General features: G+C 37.9%; 1 protein-coding gene across 2 annotated transcripts in view; it reads left to right on the plus strand.

The window, feature by feature from the left end:
- The window catches only part of LOC130929333 (pre-B-cell leukemia transcription factor 1), a 310555-nt gene extending 290670 nt beyond the window's left edge, over window positions 1-19885 (plus strand). For both annotated transcript variants that reach the window (XM_057856416.1, XM_057856417.1), the window contains 2 exons: window positions 9563-9652; window positions 19127-19885. In XM_057856416.1, the coding sequence (XP_057712399.1) occupies window positions 9563-9652; window positions 19127-19219 (183 nt within the window). In that variant the 3' untranslated portion in view covers window positions 19220-19885. The remainder of the gene's footprint in view (window positions 1-9562; window positions 9653-19126) is intronic.
- The last annotated feature ends 1449 nt before the right edge of the window (window positions 19886-21334 follow it).

Here is a 21334-nt window from a genome sequence, read left to right on the forward strand (position 1 = left end):
AGGGAAGATGGTTAAAATTGACGGGAAGATGGATGCAGCCAAATACAGGAACATTCTGGAAGAAAACCTGTTGGTATCTGCACAAGACCTGAGACTGGGACGGAGATTTATCTTCCAACAGGACAATGATCCAAAACATAAAGCCAAATCTACAATGGAATGGTTCAAAAATAAACGTATTCAGGTGTTAGAATGGCCAAGTCAAAGTCCAGACCTGAATCCAATCGAGAATCAGTGGAAAGAGTTGAAGACTGCTGTTCACAAACACTCTCCATCCAACCTCACTGAGCTCGAGCTGTTTTGCAAGGAAGAATGGGCAAGAATGTCAGTCTCTCGATGTGCAAAACTGATAGAAACATACCCCAAGCGACTTGCAGCTGTAATTGGAGCAAAAGGTGGCGCTACAAAGTATTAACGCAAGGGGGCCGAATAATATTGCACGCCCCACTTTTCAGTTTTTTATTTGTTAAAAAAGTTTAAATTATCCAATAAATTTTGTTCCACTTCACGATTGTGTCCCACTTGTTGTTGATTCTTGACAAAAAATTAAAATTTTATATCTTTATGTTTGAATCCTGAAATGTGGCGAAAGGTTGCAAGGTTCAAGGGGGCCGAATACTTTTGCAAGGCACTGTATATACAGTATATATATATATATGGGGTGGTATTGGTATTGACTGATACTGCACAGCCAGGTATCGGTGCCAAAAAATGGTATCGGTGCAACACTAGTCAGCATCTCTGGCAAAAGTTAATATGTAGAAAAAAGAGGAAAAATGTAACGACTGTTGCCACGTTTACATGGAGCCAAATATTCCACTTACAATCGGAATATTTGTTCAAACCGAATAAATGTGTTCCATATAAACACCTCATTCGGAATGAACAGGCCCAAACCGAATGGAATTTCATTCCGTTTCACAGGGGTGGAATATTCCTTTTCCCAAACCGGTTAGAAGTAAAATTATATCATGTAAACAGCGAAGCAGAATGGTGTCTGCTTGCGTTCTTTCTGCACATGCTCCGTACTGACGTGGTGACGTCACTTGGTGACGTAAGTAACGTTACTTGCAACATGGCTTCCAAGCACACGCACAGCACACCCACACAACTTTTTAAATGAACGGCGTATCATATCATCACTCGAAAAGTTAAAACAGCAGCTGATCTGACGATCGATCTCCATGTTTTGCAACGTGACGCTTTGTTTTGATTAATCTGCGCATGTCAGAGGGCAGTTGTCAAACGTCCTTTCGGAATAAAGGCAGACACATGTAAACGCTGGATCGGAATAGATGAAGACATGTAAACAGCTGATCTGAAATTTCCATTCGGAATTATTTGAATCGGTATGAATAAAAGTCAGCATGTAAACGTGGCTTATAATGCAGCTCAAAGTACCACAGTAAGAGTTGTGTTTCTTCTTCACAAATTTACTCAAGTGAAAGTAAAGAGTATTGTGTGGTAAAACTACTCTATGAAGTAATTTTTTCTCAAAAAGTGACTCGTGTAAATGTAATGGAGTAAATGAAATGCGTTAATACCGTAGATTCGCGTTACATATAGTCCATTACATTAACTTGAGTAACTTTTTGAGAAAAATGTACTTCTTAGAGTAATTTTACGAAGCCATACTTTTTACTTTTACTTGAGTAGATTTGTGAAGAAAGAAACGCTACTCTTACTCGGCTGCTTTTGTCTACACAACAGTTGTTACATTTTTCCTCTTTATTTCACATTTTAGATTTATTTATTTATTTTGCCAGCAATGCCAAGAGTAGTTCTACTAATTTCACCAATGAGACATCGCAAAAAAAAATCACATGACTCCATTACATCAATCAGACTAAAGCTTGCCGTTCTGTGATCACGCCAGCCTGTTCAATCATGATGCGTCCTTAAAGCACTGTAAAAAATGAAGTATTAGACATAGAGCGCTACCCTCAACATGACTCGAAAGCGCGGATTTAAACCTCTCTCCCAGTTTTTATTTGGCACCAATTGACCATGGAAAACCGGCGATATGATCCTTTTAATTTTATAATGGTAACTATGAAGGAACTATTCACTATTCAAACTGGGAACTATTTTCTCCACTAGAGGGAATTCATGCTCTTTGGAAGAATAATGCTTCATTTCTGTCTTTTTTTCTCTCTTGCCAAAATTCAATGATTTTTTTGTTGTTGTTGTACTTCTTTGGTTTAATGTGGTTATGTAATGAGTTATTGTACACAATCATTATATCAACAGTTCATATAGACAAGTTTATGCAGAGAAAAATAAAATAAAATTGTTAAAATATATACATATACTGTATGTGTATGTATATATATATATATATATATATATATATATATATATATATATATATATATATATATATATATATATATATATATATATATATATATATATATATATATATATATATATATATATATATACACACACACATATGTATTAAACCAAAATGAGAAGTTACTCATTTCTTGAGTATTCTTTTCACTGGATACTTTTTTACTTGTACTTGAGTATATTTTTTTGGGGATGACTACTTTTACTTTTACTAGAATAATATTATTTTGAAGTAACGCTACTCTTACATAAGTAAAAGTTTTGGTTCTACCCACCTCTTATACTCACCTCTGCAAAAGACACGTAGCTCATTAGCCTGTAGAAATTCAAATCAATGCTGCAGGGTTCAAGCGAGGGGGACGAAATTCGGGCTTATACTGTAGTTCGAAAATTACAGTAGTGTTTATTTTGGAAAAATGTGTTGTTTTGGTTAAGCGTTTTCTTGCTTTATTTTTACTTTTTGTGGAAAAAATGTGACTTTAAAGTGCTACACGGTGAGTAAAGTGAAATTTCTGAACAGTGTTTCGACCATGAATTTCCAGATGTAGTAGTTGGGTGCACATGCTGCCAATACAGAAATAAATAAAAAGTACCTCATTAATGAACAGAATTGATGTTGACCAAAACAAAGGACATTTTTGCTACAATTATAGTTTTAACTATAGTTTGCTAGATTTTGTTGTTTTTTTGGTTGGGGGTTATTTATGACTTTCTCCACCTGTGGTTATTTGTTGCTTTTTTAAAAAAATCTCATCAGACCCAAACTAAAAGGTTTAGAGTTCTTTTGGTTTCCTTTCCCCCTTGGTGGAGGTCAAAGCACCAAGCCAAAATTGAATTGTAAATGAACACAATATCTCGACCTCTACCGGCACACGAAGGTCACAGTTTGCCCAGAGCTCTCCGTTAACGCAGTGGCCATTGTCAAGGCGTTGTTGAGTAGACGACGGCGGACAGTTTTGGAAGTGGTGCAACACTCGTCATCACCCCTGATGCGCTATAGCATAGCCACCGGTGTAGCGAGCCTCCGCGACCTTGCCCCGGTGGTCGCAGATGTCCGCGGTCGGAAGTGTTACAGGTCTTCACGAGAACTGAGGAAACACCACCCGTGGTGATTTTCTCGTTTGCTTTCAGTGCTTTTGGCAGCTTTCCTCACCCCATCCAACACCATTCCACACACATGTACACACACACCCATTTCTATTCAGATCAGCTCTAGTAACACCCGAGGTTGACATGAATATGCAAATGTGACAACTCTTAAAGGGGTAAAGTGGTCTCCGGGGTTGGCCTTGCACCATCCAACCTCACATTTCCCCTAATGGATTATTTTTACGATGATGTCAGGCCTGCTCTATGCAATTCCGTGAGGAAGGGAGAAAAAAAGTTTGACTAAATGAGCCTTGAGTATAGTCATTTGTAGTGGAACCCAAATGGCAGGTGTGCTTTTTCGAGCATAACCTGGCTGACTGTGCTGCCAAAAGCTGCAAAGTAGTTCCCAGTCAACACGGAAAATGGCTCTTTTCCAGAAAAAGAAAACCTTCTACAACTAAATAATGGAGTGTTCACTAGTGATTATAGCCAAGCATGCTGTCATGTTAGAGTCAATCAAGAATTATTCAAATCAATAAATACTGTATATACTGTGTACAGCATACAGTAAAGAAAATAATTATTTGAGCACCCTGCTAGTTTGCAAGTTCTCCACTTAGAAATCATGGAGGGGTCTGAAATTTTCATCGTAGGGGCATGTGTGATACAGCTAAAAACAAGTATTTGAACACCTGAGAAAAAGAATGTTAATATTTGGTACAGTGGCCTTTCAAAGTTTGCAGTTACAGAAGTCAAATGTTTCCTGTACTTTTCCACTAGGTTTGCGCACACTGCAGGAGGGATCATTCAGGTTTCTGGGCTGTCACTGAGAAACACGGAGTTTCAACTATTTCTATTGAGTTTAGGTCTGAAGACCAGCTAGGCCACGGGTGGCCAACCCTGGTACTCGAGAGCCGCAATCCAGCTTGTTTTCCATGTCTCCCTCCTCCAACACACCTGAATCAAATTATCAGGATTGTTATCAGGAAACTTCAGAGCTTGCTGAGGGGCTGATCATTTGATTCAGGTGTGTTAAAGGAGGGAGACATGGAAAACAAGCTTGATTGCGGCTCTTGAGGACCAGGGTTGGCCAACCTTGGGGTAGGCCATCCTAGAACCTTGTTATGCTTCTTACGGAGCCACTCCTGGCTGTGTGCTTCGGGTCATTTTTCATGTTGGAAGACTCATTTTCAATGCTCTGACTGAAGGAAGGAGGTTGTTCCCCAAAATCTCACAATCCAGGGCCCCAGTCATCCTCTCTTTAATACTGTGCACTGGTCCTGTGCAATACAAAGAAAAACACTAAAGCATGATGCTACTACCCCCATGCTTCACAGTAGGGATGGTGTTCTTGAGATCATCATTCTTCTTCCTCTAAACACGCTTAGTGGAATTATGACCAAAAACTTCTATTTTATTCTCATCTGACCACAAAGCTTGCTCCCATGACTCCTCTGTGTCATCCAAATGGTCATAGGCAAACTTAAGATGGCCTTGACATGCGTGATTTCAAACCATGACATCTTGTGTATTACCAACAGTAACCTTGGAAACAGTGGTCCCAGCTCTTTTCAGGTCATTGACCAACTCCTGTCGTGTAGTTCTGGGCAGATTCCTCACCTTTCTTAGGATCATTGAGACCCCACGACTGAGGTGATATCTTATACTCTGATTGAGATTGACTGTCATGTTTAGCTTCTTCCGTTTTCTAATGATTGCTCCAACAGTGGACCTTTTTCACCAAGCTGTTTGGCAATTGCGCCGTAGCCCTTTCCAGCCTTGTAGAGGTGAACAATTTTGTCTCTGGTGTCGTTGGACAGCTCTTTGGTCTTGACCATGTCACAAGTTTGAGTCTTATTGATTGTATGGGGTGGACAGGTTTCTTAATGCTGCCATCAACCTGTAACAAGTGCATCTGATTCAGGATAATACATGGATTGAAGGTGGACTTTTTAATTGGCGGACTAACAGGTCTTTCAGGGTCAGAATTCTAGCCAATAGGGAGGTGTTCAAATACTTATTTGCAGTTGTATCACACAAATAATTTGTTTAAAAAAATCATACATTGTGATTTCTAGATTTTTCTTTTTAGATTATCTCTCTCACAGTGGACATGCGCCTACAATGAAAATTTCAGACTCCTCCATGATTTATAAGTGGGAGAACTCGCAAAATAGCAGGGTGTTTGTTGGGGTTTTTTTCAAACTAGAAGGTCTTACAAATAATTATCAGAAAAAATGTTGTTGGACAGCAGTGACTGTTTTCACATTTACGAATGGAACTGAACTTCACACGTTGATTTACAGTACAGTATAATGTTGACACTTTATTTTCGTTTCAATAATGCTGATGATGAAGAAAATGCTTTTGTCCAAGGTCTAACTGCAAGTGCCTTCTTATGCCACGTGTCAATGTATTTGTATTAGGATGCAACGAGTGCATCCTAAAAAATAAATAGGCTCAGTAAGGATCATCACAAGTGGTAGACAAAGAGTAAAGCTGTGCTGAAAATCAAACCAGGACAAAATATGCCTTGTCTGATACTGTTTTAACAGACAAGGGCATTTTACATACCTCAAGCATTTTTCCCCTTTAAATCTCAACCTTTTCTTGGGCTTTCAGTTTACTCATTGGCTGCCATCGACGGCGCTGGACGTCCAATCCATTTTGAATGGGAGCGATCATTTACTGCCAGCCTCTCCCACTCAAAATGGATTGGATGTCTAACTCCATCAATGGCACTGAAACATGAGCAAGAAAATGCAGTTATTCCAATTTAAATGAAAGTCTATAGCCAACAATTGTAGGCAATGAGTTAAATACTTTTTTTTTTTTTTTTTTAAATCAACGACTTTAGCGTATTATTGGGGGCCACAGCCAGAGTGTATTTCTGTTTTTATTTATAATTGCATTTATTGTTATGATATAATATAAAAATAATTAGAGTTGTCTGATTATTACTTTTAACTCCAAAAATCGATTGCGGTTGTGGACTTAACATACTCACTATTTTTCATTCATTTATTGTTCATTTAGTTTTTGCACCAGGAATGCAAATGGTCTGCTCACATAAACAAATTCCAAGCATCTTAGTTTGGAGCCATCTGATGGTCAATAAGCATAACTGCTATGCTAAGCTGTGACCAGCCCTTGTACAAAGGCAGAAGGCTACTACGTGAAGGCAACATGCAAATTGGTCCAAAACCGATCATGAAAACCGATGTTGGTATATTCCGATATCATTTTAAAATACTTTTATCAGCCAATATTATCAGCGACCCGATAATATCTGACAACTCTAAAAAATAATATTTAAAAAAAAAAATACAATAATGATTAGTCCTAAAATATATACTGTGTATGTAATTATAAACTTATCATTCCAAAATATTCACTTGCCTTATTTAAGATTGATACATTTTTCTAACATTTATTTATTTGTTTATTTTTTATGATTGCTGGTTGTGAGGAAGTTAAGCATTTAGGGATTCCAGCATTTGCTGATTTTTTTTTCAATATTTTTTTCCCACCAATTAATTTTCATCATCTTTTTAATACTTTTGAAGAAAACACATATTGATACTCATCAGTCACACTTTATTAGAATTTATTTTAGAATTACATGTGTTTGAGAAATTTGTAAAAATATGTTGTTGTTTTTTTCCGAATAGATTTTCATCGGGTACCAATTAACAATTTTCACTACCCCTGGTCAGGCTCTGCCCTTATCCCCTGTGAAAAGTATACCGTAATTTTGGGACCGGACTATAAGCCGCCACCCACCAAATTTGATACAAAAACAGCATTTGTTCATAGTACGCCGCAGCGGACTGTAAGCCACAGCTGTCCTCATTGCATTATGGGATATTTACACCAAAAGATATTAACAGGCAACACTTTATTTGAAAGTGTTGTCACAAGACAGGCAAATTATCTCACTTTTGAATGGATGTAAAAGATACAAGCTGGACATAAAGGGAGTTAGTGACAACATTTGCCGGATGACACTTAATGACATCTGTCATTAGCATTCATTAATGCCCATGACAGTGTCATGTTATAGTGACAGTATATGACAGACCTGTCAAATGAAGTGTTACCTACACTGCTGACCAAAAGTATTGGCACCCCTGCAATTCTGTCAGATAATGCTCATTTTCTCCCAGAAAATAATTGCGATTACAAATGCCTTTGTAGTAATATCTTCATTTATTTTGCTTGCAATGAAAAAACACAAAAGAGAATAGGGACAAAAATGAAATCATTATCATTTTATACAAAACTCCAAAAATGAGCCGGACAAAAGTATTGGCACCCTTTGAAAAATCATGTGATGCTTCTCTAATGTGTGTAATTAGCAGCACCTGTAACTTACATGTGGCACATAACAGGTGGTGGCAATAACTAAATTACACTTGCAGCCAGTTAAAATGGATTCAAGTTGACTCAACCCCTGTCTTGTGTCCTTGTGTGTACCACAATGAGCATGGAGAACAGAAAGAAGACCAAAGAACTGTCTGAGGACTTGAGAAGCAAAATTGTGAGGAAGCGTGAACAATCTCAAGGCTACAAGTCCATCTCCAAAGACCTGAATGTTCCTGTGTCTACCGTGTGCAGTGTCATCAATAAGTGTTAAGCCCATGACACTGTGGCTAACCTCCCTGGATGTGGACAGAAAAGAAAAGCTGTCGAGAGATTTCAACAAAAGATTGTGCGGATGGTGGATAAAGAACTTCGACTAACATCAGAACAAGTTCAAGCTGTCCTGTGGTCCGAGGGTACAACAGTGGCAACCCGTACTATCCATCGGCGTCCGAATGAAAAAGGACTCTATGGAAGGATACCCAAGAAGACTCCACTTCTGACCCAAAGACATAAAAAAGCCAGGTTACTCAGGTTACTAAAGTTTGCCAAAACTTACCTGAGAAAGCCAAAAATGTTTTGGAACAATGTTCTCTGTTCAGATGAGACAAAAGTAGAGCTTTTTGGGAAAAGGCATCAACATAGAGTTTACAGAAAGAAAAAAAAACGAGGCCTTCAAAGAAAAGAACACGGTCCCCACAGTCAAACATGGCGGAGGTTGCTTTTTTTTGGGTTGCTTTGCTGCCTCTGGCACTGGACTGCTTGACCGTGTGCATGGCATTATGAAGTCTGAAGGCTACCAACAAATTTTGCAGCATACTATAGGGCCCTGTGTGAGAAAGCTGGGTCTTCCTCAGAGGTCATGGGTCTTCCAGCAGGACAATGACACAAAACACACTTGAAAAAGCACTAGAAAATGGTTTGAGAGAAAGCACAGGAGACGTCTAAAGTGGCCAGCAACGAGTCTAGACCTGAATCCCATAAAACACCTGTGGAGAGAGCTGAAAATGGTAGTTTGGAGAAGGCACCCTTCAAATCTCAGAGACCAGAGCCAAAGTTGAATGGTCTAAAATTCCAGCAGAGCCTTGTAAGAATCTCATCGATGGATACTAGAAGCGGTTGTTTGCAGTTATTTTGTCTATAGGTTGTGCTACCAAGTATTAGGCTGAAATAAATGAAGATATTACGACCAAAGCATTTGTAATTGCAATCATTTTCTGGGAGAAATTGAGCATTATCTGATAGAATTGCAGGGGTGCCAATCCATTTGGCCAGCAGTGTAATAACCCAAATAAGCCGCACTGGACAATAAGCGGCAGGATTCAAAATGAGGGGGGGGGAATTTGTGGTTTATAGGAATTGTATTTGTGTAGTATGTAGGTATGTAGGTAGTAGAAATAAAATGCTTTTAGGACAGTTTGCAAAGTCAAATTCACAAATTATCCAATTCTAAATTATTGACTGCCACTGATTACGCTAGACGTCCAATCCTCCCTGCAGTTCAAATAGATTAGACGTTTCTCGCTGTCAATGACAGTTAATGAGCCATCTTGTCTACTCATCATATCTTGTCCTTTTCCTTGTTATCAAGCTCCTCCAAGCATTCCATGCAGTGATTGTGTCCTGTTTACGTTCCCCTTTGACTATCGCACTGACCTTTTCTGCTGCAAGCTGATCTTTGTTATTCGCACCTTTTGTCTGACCTGGCTTTTTATACTGTTTCCCCCCATCCTCCCCCCTTCTTCCATTGTTCCAGGTGGATACCCTTCGCCATGTTATCAGCCAGACCGGCGGATACAGTGACAGCCTCGCCGCCAGCCAGATGTACAGTCCGCAGGGCATCAACGTAAGTACGCCTGCGTGGCAAGATGGCATGCGCGTGCTGCCGCCGTACTCGGTTTGTCTCGCCCGGGCTGTCGTCCAGCCAGCTCCCCCTTTTCACTCCGGCCCTGCCCCGGGTGGCGGGCAATGAGGCGGCGAGCGGCCTGAATTGGCTGGACACGCTCGGAGTCTGTCAGGGGACATTAGCGTTAGCTCGGCACCTGCAGTGGACGGGAACAAGGACACAGGTGTCATCCCAACACAACAATGCGCTTGTGCTGCCTTGTGGACCGCATTCAGACTCCCACACCTTGCTCTCTCTCTTCACTTCTCAAAGCTTTACAGTTGCCATGGGTTTTCTCTTTGCTTATGACAATAAATGACAAAAAAATTCACAAACGATTGTAGGCTACAACGGGGGAGCAACGATATGTTTTTAAACATTAAACTGCATTTTACTCCGTTGCACAGTGGTTAATATATGGTGAAATTTTTGTTAGCCATTTTAATCTTTGTTTTTTTTTTTTGAACGAAAATGTGAATTAGCCTTGGTCACGTTTTATCATCCTTACAAGTTTTAGTTCAGTTTTAGTTGACGAAAACCGAAAACAAAAAAGATTTTACTTTCATCTTTGTTACATTAATTTTGTAAAAAAAAAATAAAAAATTTAAAAAAAAAAGTCTTATTTAAATTGAGTTAGTAAGAAATAAGCAATATTAACACTTTACACGGCATTCATGTAAATATTATGAAAAGGGAAAAAAAACAACTTTGTATTGTCCTTCAACGAGAAAATGTTTATTTTTTATTTTAATTTTCTTAATTTTGTTTTGATGAAGAAGTTATAATTTAATTAATGTAGTTATATTTTCACATACAAAAATACATTAAAAATTAATAATGAAAAATATAATATAATCATAATTGAAACTTGGCGTCCACATATATGGACATCACATTTTTGGTCTGGTTGGCCACAATATTAACATTTGATAAACAGCAATATTTAAATAATTTCTGTACATGACGCCAGGTCTTTATGAGGTTGTTTTATTTTATTTTTTTTTTAACACCAAACATAGTCACTCGCCTTATAAATGGTTAATAAAATAGATTCACTCAACTAGCAAACAAATGAAGCAAAAATTGGTTTACTGATTCACTCATTCTGTGGCAGCCATTTCCATTCAGGAAAACCCATCCAGAACCAGACATTTTCAGGAATTTTGACAGATATTTCAAGGTGCATTGAAGATTATGTTATACTGGTATTATACAATATGCAGCACAACTCTAAAAAATAAGAATCGTCACTTTTCACCGGAAAAATAAGATATTTTTCTGTTCTTACAAAGTTAATGTTTCGTAAATTCGTGCTCCTCTTAAAAATAGAAGATAATTCACTTTTTTTAATACAAATATTTGCTCTCGTGACATCTCTATGTTTACCGGGATGGTGACTCGAGAGCCCCACTATTATTCTAAAATGAAAAAGTCATTTCCTATTATACAAATACGCACTAAGCTCGCCTTACAGTATTTTTTTAGTCCTAACTAAGGACAATAAGCTTTTCTAGGTCTTCTAGCTCAGTTTGGTCATATTGGGCTGGACTGGGCCGGGCCAGGCGGCACTGGAGGCGTTGTGTTAACATGTATATCCACAGCGACAGGCGGCACGGGGCTGAACAGAATCAATACGACAGTGGCGGGGACAGAGGGAGCGGGGCTTTGGGCGAACAGTCCAAGCACATTGGCCCGATCAGTCATCTACGCAAACAGCCGCACTGACAAGGCTGCAACAGCCCTCGCGCGCGCTATAATAAGAACACGCACGCATGGAGATGGCCGGAACGTGCAACAGGCTCAACGTCTCGCTCCCCTACTGCGATTATTTACCAATCATAGCAATAAAAGCAGACGTCTTTTGGCGGAAATATGCAAAACCGAATATAAGTAGCAGAGGGTTTGCCCATAAACAAACAGACTGGAATGTGGATCTGAAGATATACAGTTCATGTTTTACTGTGTCACACAACAAAGTGTCTCATTGTCCTGAATATACATAGAGGATACATCATATACAAGCTTTTATGAAAGTGCCTGAAGGTAGTTTTTAAAATCCAAACAAGGATGTTAGTTAGAGATGACATATCATGTCCTTGTTCATTTCATGTTATGCGACGGGAGCCAAAACTAAACAGGCAGCCGCCCTCTTTTATTTAGTTTAACACAAGAATACGGCCACATGAAATAATATTAAATAAACGCATTCATGAATTTTACATTTTCTCATTAGCTTTTATTTATTTATTTATTTTTAACCTAACTCGTTTTACTGTGTGATTTGAAATGGATTATGTTACCTTACATCACAATTATACATATGTATTTATATGTATATATATATGTGTATATATATATATGTGTATATATATATATATATATATCCCCCCCCCCTCAAAAATTTGTATTTACATATATATATATAAATATTATACATATATTATACATATACATATTTTCGGACTATAAGTCGCTCTTTTTTTTTTTTTTTTTACAGTTTCGGAGAGGGTGCGTCTTATACTGTGGAGCGACTAATGTGTGAAATTCTTAACACATTATTATATTATTGTAGCCTGTTAGCATGTTCTTTATACTGTATTTATTTGAATAACTCTTAATTGCTATGTTACATTAACAAACCATGCACATTCTCAGTTCGGTTTCTATGCGTCATGTAATGTTAGCATACCGTACACCTATTCATCCTGTTGTTCTCTATTGTATCTTTATTTTAAATTGCCTTTCAAGTTGGCATGTAGGTTTTTGGTGCTGGATTCTATTAAATAAATTTCCCCCCAAAAAGTGCGACATAAACTGTGGTGCGACATATATTTCCTTTTCATTGCGCATTTTTTGCCTGGTGCAACTATTAATCAGGTGCGACTTAAAAAATACGGTAATCATTTATCTGGTAACTGAGCTAAATATTTAAAATAATGAAGAGTAATTTATGTCCGGAGTGTCACCCAAATCATAGACTTCATAATGTATTCACAGGGCGCAGGGCCGATAAATAGGGGGCCTGCATTGTTGGCGAGGCCGTTAAAGCTGACCGAGTGGATAATTCTTGTGAACAAATTCTTAAATCCCGGAATTCTATATAGTTATGGATGTAAAACAGTCTCGATTCTTGGTTAAAAGCAAAAACAAAACAAAAAAAGTGCAGTTAGCATTTATTTTACGTAAATATGTCGAAGTGCAATGCTTGTCTGTTAGTGAATGTAGCTAGAGGCCGCCTTATGTAAACAGAGCTTTTCCAGTGAAAATTCTTGTGAATAAATGTTTAAATACCTGAATTCTCTATTGATATTGTCGGGGTCCGTGAACGCGGAAACAAGGTTGGATTCACAACAGACAAAAAACGACTGAGGGGAGCGTACAAAGGTTTATTAAATACTAGGGCTGTCCCAAACGACTAATTTTCTCCCGATTAGTCAGCCGACTATTTTTACGATTAGTCGACTAATCTAATAATTTAAAAAAAAAATGTTGTTTGTTTTTTTGTTTACTAATTTAGCAATGAAATTTTTGTTGACGCTTATCAATTCACAAAAAACATATTGGAACACTTAAATTATGTATTAAAGTACAAATAAACACATAAATAACAATAATAAATCACAAATAAACAATGAGTTCAAATGCTGATAGAATTAACTAGTGTAGCATCCCGATTAAAAAGATGGTCTCTTAAACTGATGGTTTACAACTTTTATTCCATCCTTGAGGTAATCACACTGTAAGAGCTACGGTGCACACAAATAAAACAACACAATTAGAAATTAACGAAAACTTTTCACCTTTTTCCTTTTAAACCTTATTTATATATCAATGAATTGCCTATATGAATTGCCTTTACCTTAATTTATTACCTTATCATTGACAATCACTCCCTTGAGTGAAATCACTGTATATACTGTATATATTTATGACCTTTTAACCTTATATAATTTTCTATACCATAAAATAAACCATAACATGAAATAAACCTTTCAGTTAGCATTAAGAACAATACTAATAGCACTTATAGGCCCATTGTCAATGAAACATTATTATTTAGTAAGGCGACAGCACCCTCTGGTGTACAAAAAAAAAAAAAAAAAAAAAAAAAAAACTGGGTGACGGCGCTTGAGGTGTTTATTCACGGCCGACGTGCAGCCAAGCTTGGCATTGAAGAGACAGGACAGAAGAGTGTACCCTCCTTTGTTTCTTTGAAATAAGTCAATGTTTTGGACACTCTGGCGCGCTTTTTTGGCTTTGTGCCGCTTTCCCCGCTTGCATACAGAGCATCTGACATTCTGAACTTTCCGCGCATATATTTTTTTAACCCTTCATTAACCGTCGACAGGATGTTGTGCTCGTCGATGGATTTACGTCATCGATGACGTCGACTATGTCGACTAGTCGGGACAGCTCTAATAAATACAAAACAAAAACACACGCGATCGCGGTAAAAAGGGAAATAACAAAAAGGGTCCGTGACAGGAGGTTGACCGGGATCAATATACAAACGCGAGGGCAAACCAAGGTGGTAGGCAGAGAGCTAACAAAATACACTCAAGTACCTGCACAAGGTAGAGGTATACAAAACTAAAGCGACAGGCGACCAAAACCCACGGCAGGGGTGAAATTACACAAATAACAAGCTACTCAAATACGAGGATGTCGAATGGCGACCAGCAAGGAAAATATCTCGGCGTCCTTCCAGTGGATCGCCTGCGTCTTTATCAGTGTTGTTAATCTTACTGAAAAAAAGTAATTAATTATAATTACAAATTACTTCTCCCAAAAAGTAATTGCGTTAGTAACTCAATTACCTGAATGTAAGAGTAATTAGTTACTTGGCAAAGTAATTGGTGATAATTACTTTTTTTTTCCCCTCAAAAAAAAAAAAAAAAAAAAAAAAAAAAAACACTGGCCACACTATGCGAAGCTTTTTGTGAAGGTTTTTGGTACAATTGGCCCGAGCCCAATTCTTTACCCTAATTTACTCTTTACCCTGGATCAACTGTTAAAAGTTGTTAGAATTGCTCCCATTATTGCATTAGCTCCCTTCTCTCTACTTTCAACATATGAAAGTTTTAAAACTCTTTCATCATTTAAAGATAGATTCAAGTCAAGATTTTGCCGATTTAGAAGTATTTTATATAAAAAGTTACTTAGGTTCGCTAGGAAGGTTCTCTACAACAGAGCCGTCCTAAAAAGTATACTGTTTCAAGATGGCGGCTGTCTACTAACGCATTGAGTGCAATGTCTGTCATTTTGCATCTAGTTATATCTATATACAGTACATGTGATATCTACCATGTCTACCATATCTACCATAACATACGGGCGTAGTTTGTAGGCAATCGGCTAGAACATGTATTATTGGAGCTACCTAGCATCGCGTCTGCTCGGCGTCACAACTTTCTTGCCTCTCCCCACTCCTGCTCTGCTCTGTCGTCTCGGTGAGTCCGTCTCCCTCAGATTTTTCGACCAGTATAGTAACGCATAGTAACGCATGCCTTTCCGTCCTCAGTAACGGTAACGGCGTTGCCAAGATGAGAAAAGTAATTAATTAGATTACCCACTACTGAAAAAAATAACGCCGTTAGTAACGCCGTTATATTGTAACGCCGTTATTAACAACACTGGTCTTTATACTATTGTTAATGAGCAGTGATTAGCTGCAGGTGCGACGTCGGGAACACCCCACAGCTGGCTCTGCAACAACACAAAATCTGACCAGGAGCAGAACATGACAGTTATGGACGTAAAACAGTCTCGATTCTTGATTAATAGCAAAATAAAAAAATAAAAAAACGTGCTGTTAGCATTTATTTTACGTAAATTTGTCGGAGTACAATGCTAGTCTGTTAGTGAATGTAGCTAGCGGCCGCCTTATGTAAACAGAGCTTTTCCCGTGAAAATTCTTGTGAATAAATGCTTAAATCCCCGAATTCTTCATAGATATGGACGTAAAACAGTCTCGATTCTTGGTTAAAATTTTTTTTTTTTTAAAACGCACAGTTAGCATTTATTTTATGTAAATAATGCGAACTATGATGCCAATGCAGTAGGGGCTAATTTCTCCCATTGATTTTTTTCACATTTCAAAATACATGCATGGTACGAAAAATATAATAATAAAAAAATAATAAAATATAATAATTATCTTGAATCCTTGAACAAATCACTACTGAGACAATCCTTCCTCTTTGTATGCGGTACCGCTTTTGTACTTTTTCAATAGAAATCCAGCATTAGATCGCTGTGTGCGTGTGTTTGTGAACAGCTCCTCTTGATGTGGGTGGCCCCCTACTTGAATGCGAGGCGCAGTACATGACCGACGTGACCCATCAATACCATTATGAAATCTATGACCCAAATTTGTAATGAAAAAATGTTTTAGGTCATAGCTAACATTCCCAAAAATTGAATTGCAAGTACACTAGGCGGGTTGTGAGCAAGGGTGCTTATACCACAGTTTTTTGGGGGGGGGTTTCGCAGTCATTTCATCCTATATATTGGCTAATGATTTTTAAAGAACCCATCAGATTTTTAATGTATACTTAAAATGAATGCAGATATTTAAAGTGTTTCCAGTTAAAAGACATTGCAAGTACAGTAAGCAGGTTGTGAGCAAGGGTGCTTATACCACAGTTTTTTTTCACAGCAGAAGCGGACTGCACCTCACCTTCTCCTCCTTCATCCTTGAACAACAATTGTTCCCCCGCAAATTGCCGGTGGGCGTCTTCTACTCTCCCAGAAAGCCGAGAAATGTTTTGTCCCTCCCGTCTTTCTCCGCTTTTGAATGACAAGATGGACAGTCGCTACGCCAAATAACAGGCTTTAGCAAAGACGCGGCAGCTGAAAAGCATGTTCCCGTCTTCACTTAATAGTTGAAATTGCATTTGATGTCGCTAATGGTCCTTAGTCAACCTTTGAGATGACTTTGAAAGAGATTTTTTTATTACTGCTTTTTTTTTTTTTTTTTTTTTACAATGTATTCTTTTATTCGGACGTATATGAATGTGTGCATATCATTTGGTTATTTTAAAATAATGTCCATGGACAATTGGCGCCGTGCTATTTTTATTAAAGATCCTTTAAAAGCATCTTTTGTCCATGTGTGTGTGTGTCCGTGTAGGGGTGTGTGTGTGAGTGTGAAACTGTTGTGGAAATGCATTTTGAAATTATTTTTCTTTCTATGCTAGAGATGTTTGATTTTAATCAATGGATTAATATTCTACCGTATTGGCCCGAATATAAGACGGCCCTGATTATGATTTTTCAAGACTCAAGTTTGAAAAAGACTTTTTGAACACCAAATTAATTTTTATACAGAAAATAATTACAGTATATCTGAAGCAAATGATTATAACAATATATTTCAGAGAAAAAGCATGTTATTTTGCCTCATTCAAATCTTAATATCTGAACATTTAAATATGTAAACTAAAGTGCAATCACATTCGTAAATGAACGGCTTCTGGTTTTTGAAATGTAAATAAATGTAAATCTATTGTGATAAAACAACAAAATTGCAATAACTGTATTAATCATCAAAGTTAAGTTTAACTGTAAGTGTAGTCCTGAAATAAATCTGAATAAGGAAAAACATTGCAACAAAATAATGCAAACTGGTTAAACTTGAGAGTAGCTGAGATCTGTCATGACAGAACATCGCTTCAATGATATCTGGGGCTATCTAGCGTCGTAAATGGGGAGACTAGATGAGATCTGTCATGACAGAAGATCGCTTCAATGATATCAGGCACAATCTAGCGTCGTGAATGGGTATGATGTCTAGACCGCAAATATAAGACGACCCCCTCTTTTTCAATCTTATTTCAATGTAAAAAACACCGTCTTATATTCGGGCCAATACGGTATTTAGATATCCAAAGCCAATTTTATTCTTTTCCCCTCATTACCCCAAAATTGAATGCCCTCTTGCATTTCATATTGCAAGCATTTTTTGCGATGGGATAATAATCCCTTTATTCATTCTTGAGTATTCGCAAAATTCCTTTTCTGACCGCTGTGACTTTTGACCTTTGACTTCATGACCCCAAATTTGAATTACCCCTTCCGCTTAATATTACAAACATGTCCTGCAAGTTTGAGAATCCCTTCCTTCATTGTTATCTCAAAATTCATTTATGACCTCAGTGACCTTTGACCTCATCGCCCCAAAATCTAATCGCCTCTTCAGTTCCAATCATGTTACAGTACTGTACTGTTTACAGTACTTCGTCTTCCGTGTTTTCCAGGAGTTCTGCAGAGTATAAAACATATGCATTTTTGTATCTTGTGGCAATCTCATTGTATATCTGGATTATTTTGTTACTCTTTAGCCTTTAAAAAGTAGGTACATGTATAAATTAGGCCTGAATGATACTGTAAAAAATTAACATTGCCATATATTTTGCCAAAGCTCCACATTTAGGTTTTGCTTTGGTTGACATAGTGTACCTAACTTTTTTTCTTCAGGTGCACCAGTACAAAATGTAGGCGCACCCACATTTTTCATTGCATCACTTTTAACGCCATACTTTTAATCACTCTCTATAACATTCATATAATTCATATGAGTGAGTCCACACAAATTTACTCACGCTTTGACGCTCACGCTGTGGAGAACAGCCTCTAGACAACGACGATTGACTAAACCAAACGATGAGTGACACATTTGTGGCTTTGATCACAGAGCTACAGAGCCTTCAATCTTCAGATCAAAGCTACAAACCTGTCAATCATCGTTAACTTTAAGTAGCAAACTCTAGCTGCCTGCTGACTAAGAAAAGCAGCAGGAGGGAGAGTGAGAGGCTGTACGAGCATAAAGCAGAAAAACAAACATATTTTTGACATTAAAGACCCGATCCTTTTCACCCGATTCCAATCCTCTGAAAAATTCCGCGATCTGCCCGATTTCCGATCACGTGAGTAGCTCGGGACATCCCTACTTTATACTGTTTGGGATAATTTGATACTCATATGCTTGACTCACAGGCTGCCACAGATGGTGATAACCATCAACTGCATGAACCAGCGCTGCTTTAAAAATCAGCTGTTTTTACATATATTGACCTGACATAGTTTGATCACTGCAAACCGCTTCCAGATTTGACGTCTCTCGCTGTCAATGGCACTAAAATCGATCATTTAGTTCCAGCCATCTCAGTTCAAATAGATCTAAAGTCTTTCGCTGTCAATTGCACTGAAAGAGTTCATCGCAGAAAAGGATTTTAAAACCAAAGCTGAATATAAAAGACAACAGCTACAAATCGCTGTGACAACTTCAATCTGCCGCTTGCTCAGGATCCATTTTTGCGCAGTATCTGGAGATTGCTGTGATACGCGAGGCACTATTAACAAGCGTTGTAGCCCGCAGCTCCTTGTTTGACTCTTTGCCGTGATGTTAAAAGCTCTCGTTCGTTTTGTTTGCAGACAAACGGTGGCTGGCAAGATGCTCCGACCCCTTCGTCAGTGACATCACCCACGGAAGGACCCGGAAGCGTTCATTCGGACACCTCCAACTGAATCCGTCCACCCTGCCGTCGTCACCTGTATAAAAAGCTGAACTGACCTTCACAGTATTGAAAACAAAGGAGTTCACGAGGTACCGTGGAAATGCCGAGAGCAGAAAAACCCAATAGTATTTCCTCTGCTTGTAACCTTGGACATTTGGGATACAAACATTGAAATTCTAAAGAAATCAGCGGAGAGCTTTCTTTGTACAGCGTTCACACACGTTCTATTCTATTCTATTTCGAGGGCTGGGCTTACTTAGGATTCACCCGTTTCCACTTCCGACGCAGCAAACGCTAACGTAAATAAACCCGAGCGTCGCTCGCTTTTTGTCGTCATTCTACCTCTCGGCCACTCAAAGAAGAAAGTAGAAAAACGGCAGTTGTTTTGTAAAAAGTTGTCTTTACGAGCAAGAGGCACATCTTCTTACTTATTCTACATTTCGTTGTCTCTCACCTATTCTATTCTATGGTACGCCATTTTAGACTAATATTGCTCAGTTGTTTACAATGTGTGCTTGATCCAAGTATGTCCAACCCCCAACCCTGACCCGGTCCCCCTTTCGCCCGCCTGTGTCTCCGGCGTCTTTGAACCCAGTTTGTGTCGGGACATGTCCACCTCTAAGGTAACCCTGTGAAGTATGTTATCTGTAAAACAATAAAGAAATACTTGTCATCACGCCTGACGAGCTTGAATTTATTCATTCAGTTGGAAAATATGGTAATAGTGCTGCAAGAAATTAGTCTTAAAGGGAGAGACAACACCTGGTATAAAATACCTTCATGTAAAAAAAGACAGTTCCTCAAAGTATCTGAGTACACTAATCATTAATTTCTTATAATTGTTAAATATTTGATAATGGAGAAAAGAATGATAACACACACAATAATGACTGCTTCCGAGCACAGCAATTTTAAAAATTTAGTTATACCCACACACATACACACCGATAGACTTAGGCACAGGTGCATGTGATACTGGGTATTAATCACATCACAGGAAGGGCAGGCAATCTGCAGAGGTGGGTAGAGTAGCCAAAACTTTTACTCAATTAAAAGTAGTGTTACTTCAAAATAATATTACCCAAGTAAAAGTACTCATCCAAAAAATGTACTCATGTACAAGTAAAAAAGGATTTTGTCAAGAATATTCATGTTATGAGTAACATTTTGAGTAACTGCTTACGCTGTTTGATTTTTTTTTTTTAAATAAAGGTTTTTTTTTTTTAATCTGTATGAGGTGTTATTTTTAGAGATGTCCGATCACGTCATTTTAAAAGTATCGGAATCGGCAAAAAAATATCGGCCATGCCTTTTTTAAATATATATATATATTTTTTAATTAAATCGTTTTCTAATTGTATTTAACGTTACAGACATAAAATGTTACACTCATCCAGAGTCTTTAGTTTAGGCTTAAGGTAGTGTTATCAAATTTATCCCGATAACGGTGGTAATTAATTTTAAAAAAAATGTATCATGTTAAAATATTTAATGCAATTAATGCATGCGCTGCACGACCCACTCACGCATTGTCGCGCTCAATCTGTAATGGCGCCGTTTTACCTATATAGAGAGATAAAAGGCAGCATAAAATGAGTAGAGTGAATTTTGGCAGCCTTTGGAGCCTTTTTTTAATTGGCTAAAGCCTTACAATCCCTCTCCCTACGATTAGAAATATCAAGGAAAGCAATGTGGGGAAGCAAGGTCGCAACTGATCTTTTTCTTAACACCTTATGTTGTTTCCCAACGCAGAGAAGATATACCAATTGGTAGCACGACGCACCATGGCACCACTTCCCATCATGCATTTGGGCATGGCTACAGTATCATTTACTGAAAGCTCAACAAATACACTAGATGGCAATATTTAGTCACAATATACAAAGTCACAAGTCTTTCTATCCGTGGATCCCTCTCACAGAAAGAATATTAATAATGTAAATGCCATCTTGAGGATTTATTGTCATAATAAACAAATACAGTACTTTTGTACTGTATGTTGAATGTATATATTCGTCCGAGTTTTATTCATTTTTTTCTTAATGTATTGCCAAAATGTATATGATCGGGAAAAATTATCGGGAATGATTGGAATTGAATCGGGAGCAAAAAAAAACTACCGGGA

Source organism: Corythoichthys intestinalis, chromosome 14, assembly GCF_030265065.1.
Source record: "Corythoichthys intestinalis isolate RoL2023-P3 chromosome 14, ASM3026506v1, whole genome shotgun sequence".
Taxonomy (NCBI): Eukaryota; Metazoa; Chordata; class Actinopteri; order Syngnathiformes; family Syngnathidae; genus Corythoichthys; species Corythoichthys intestinalis.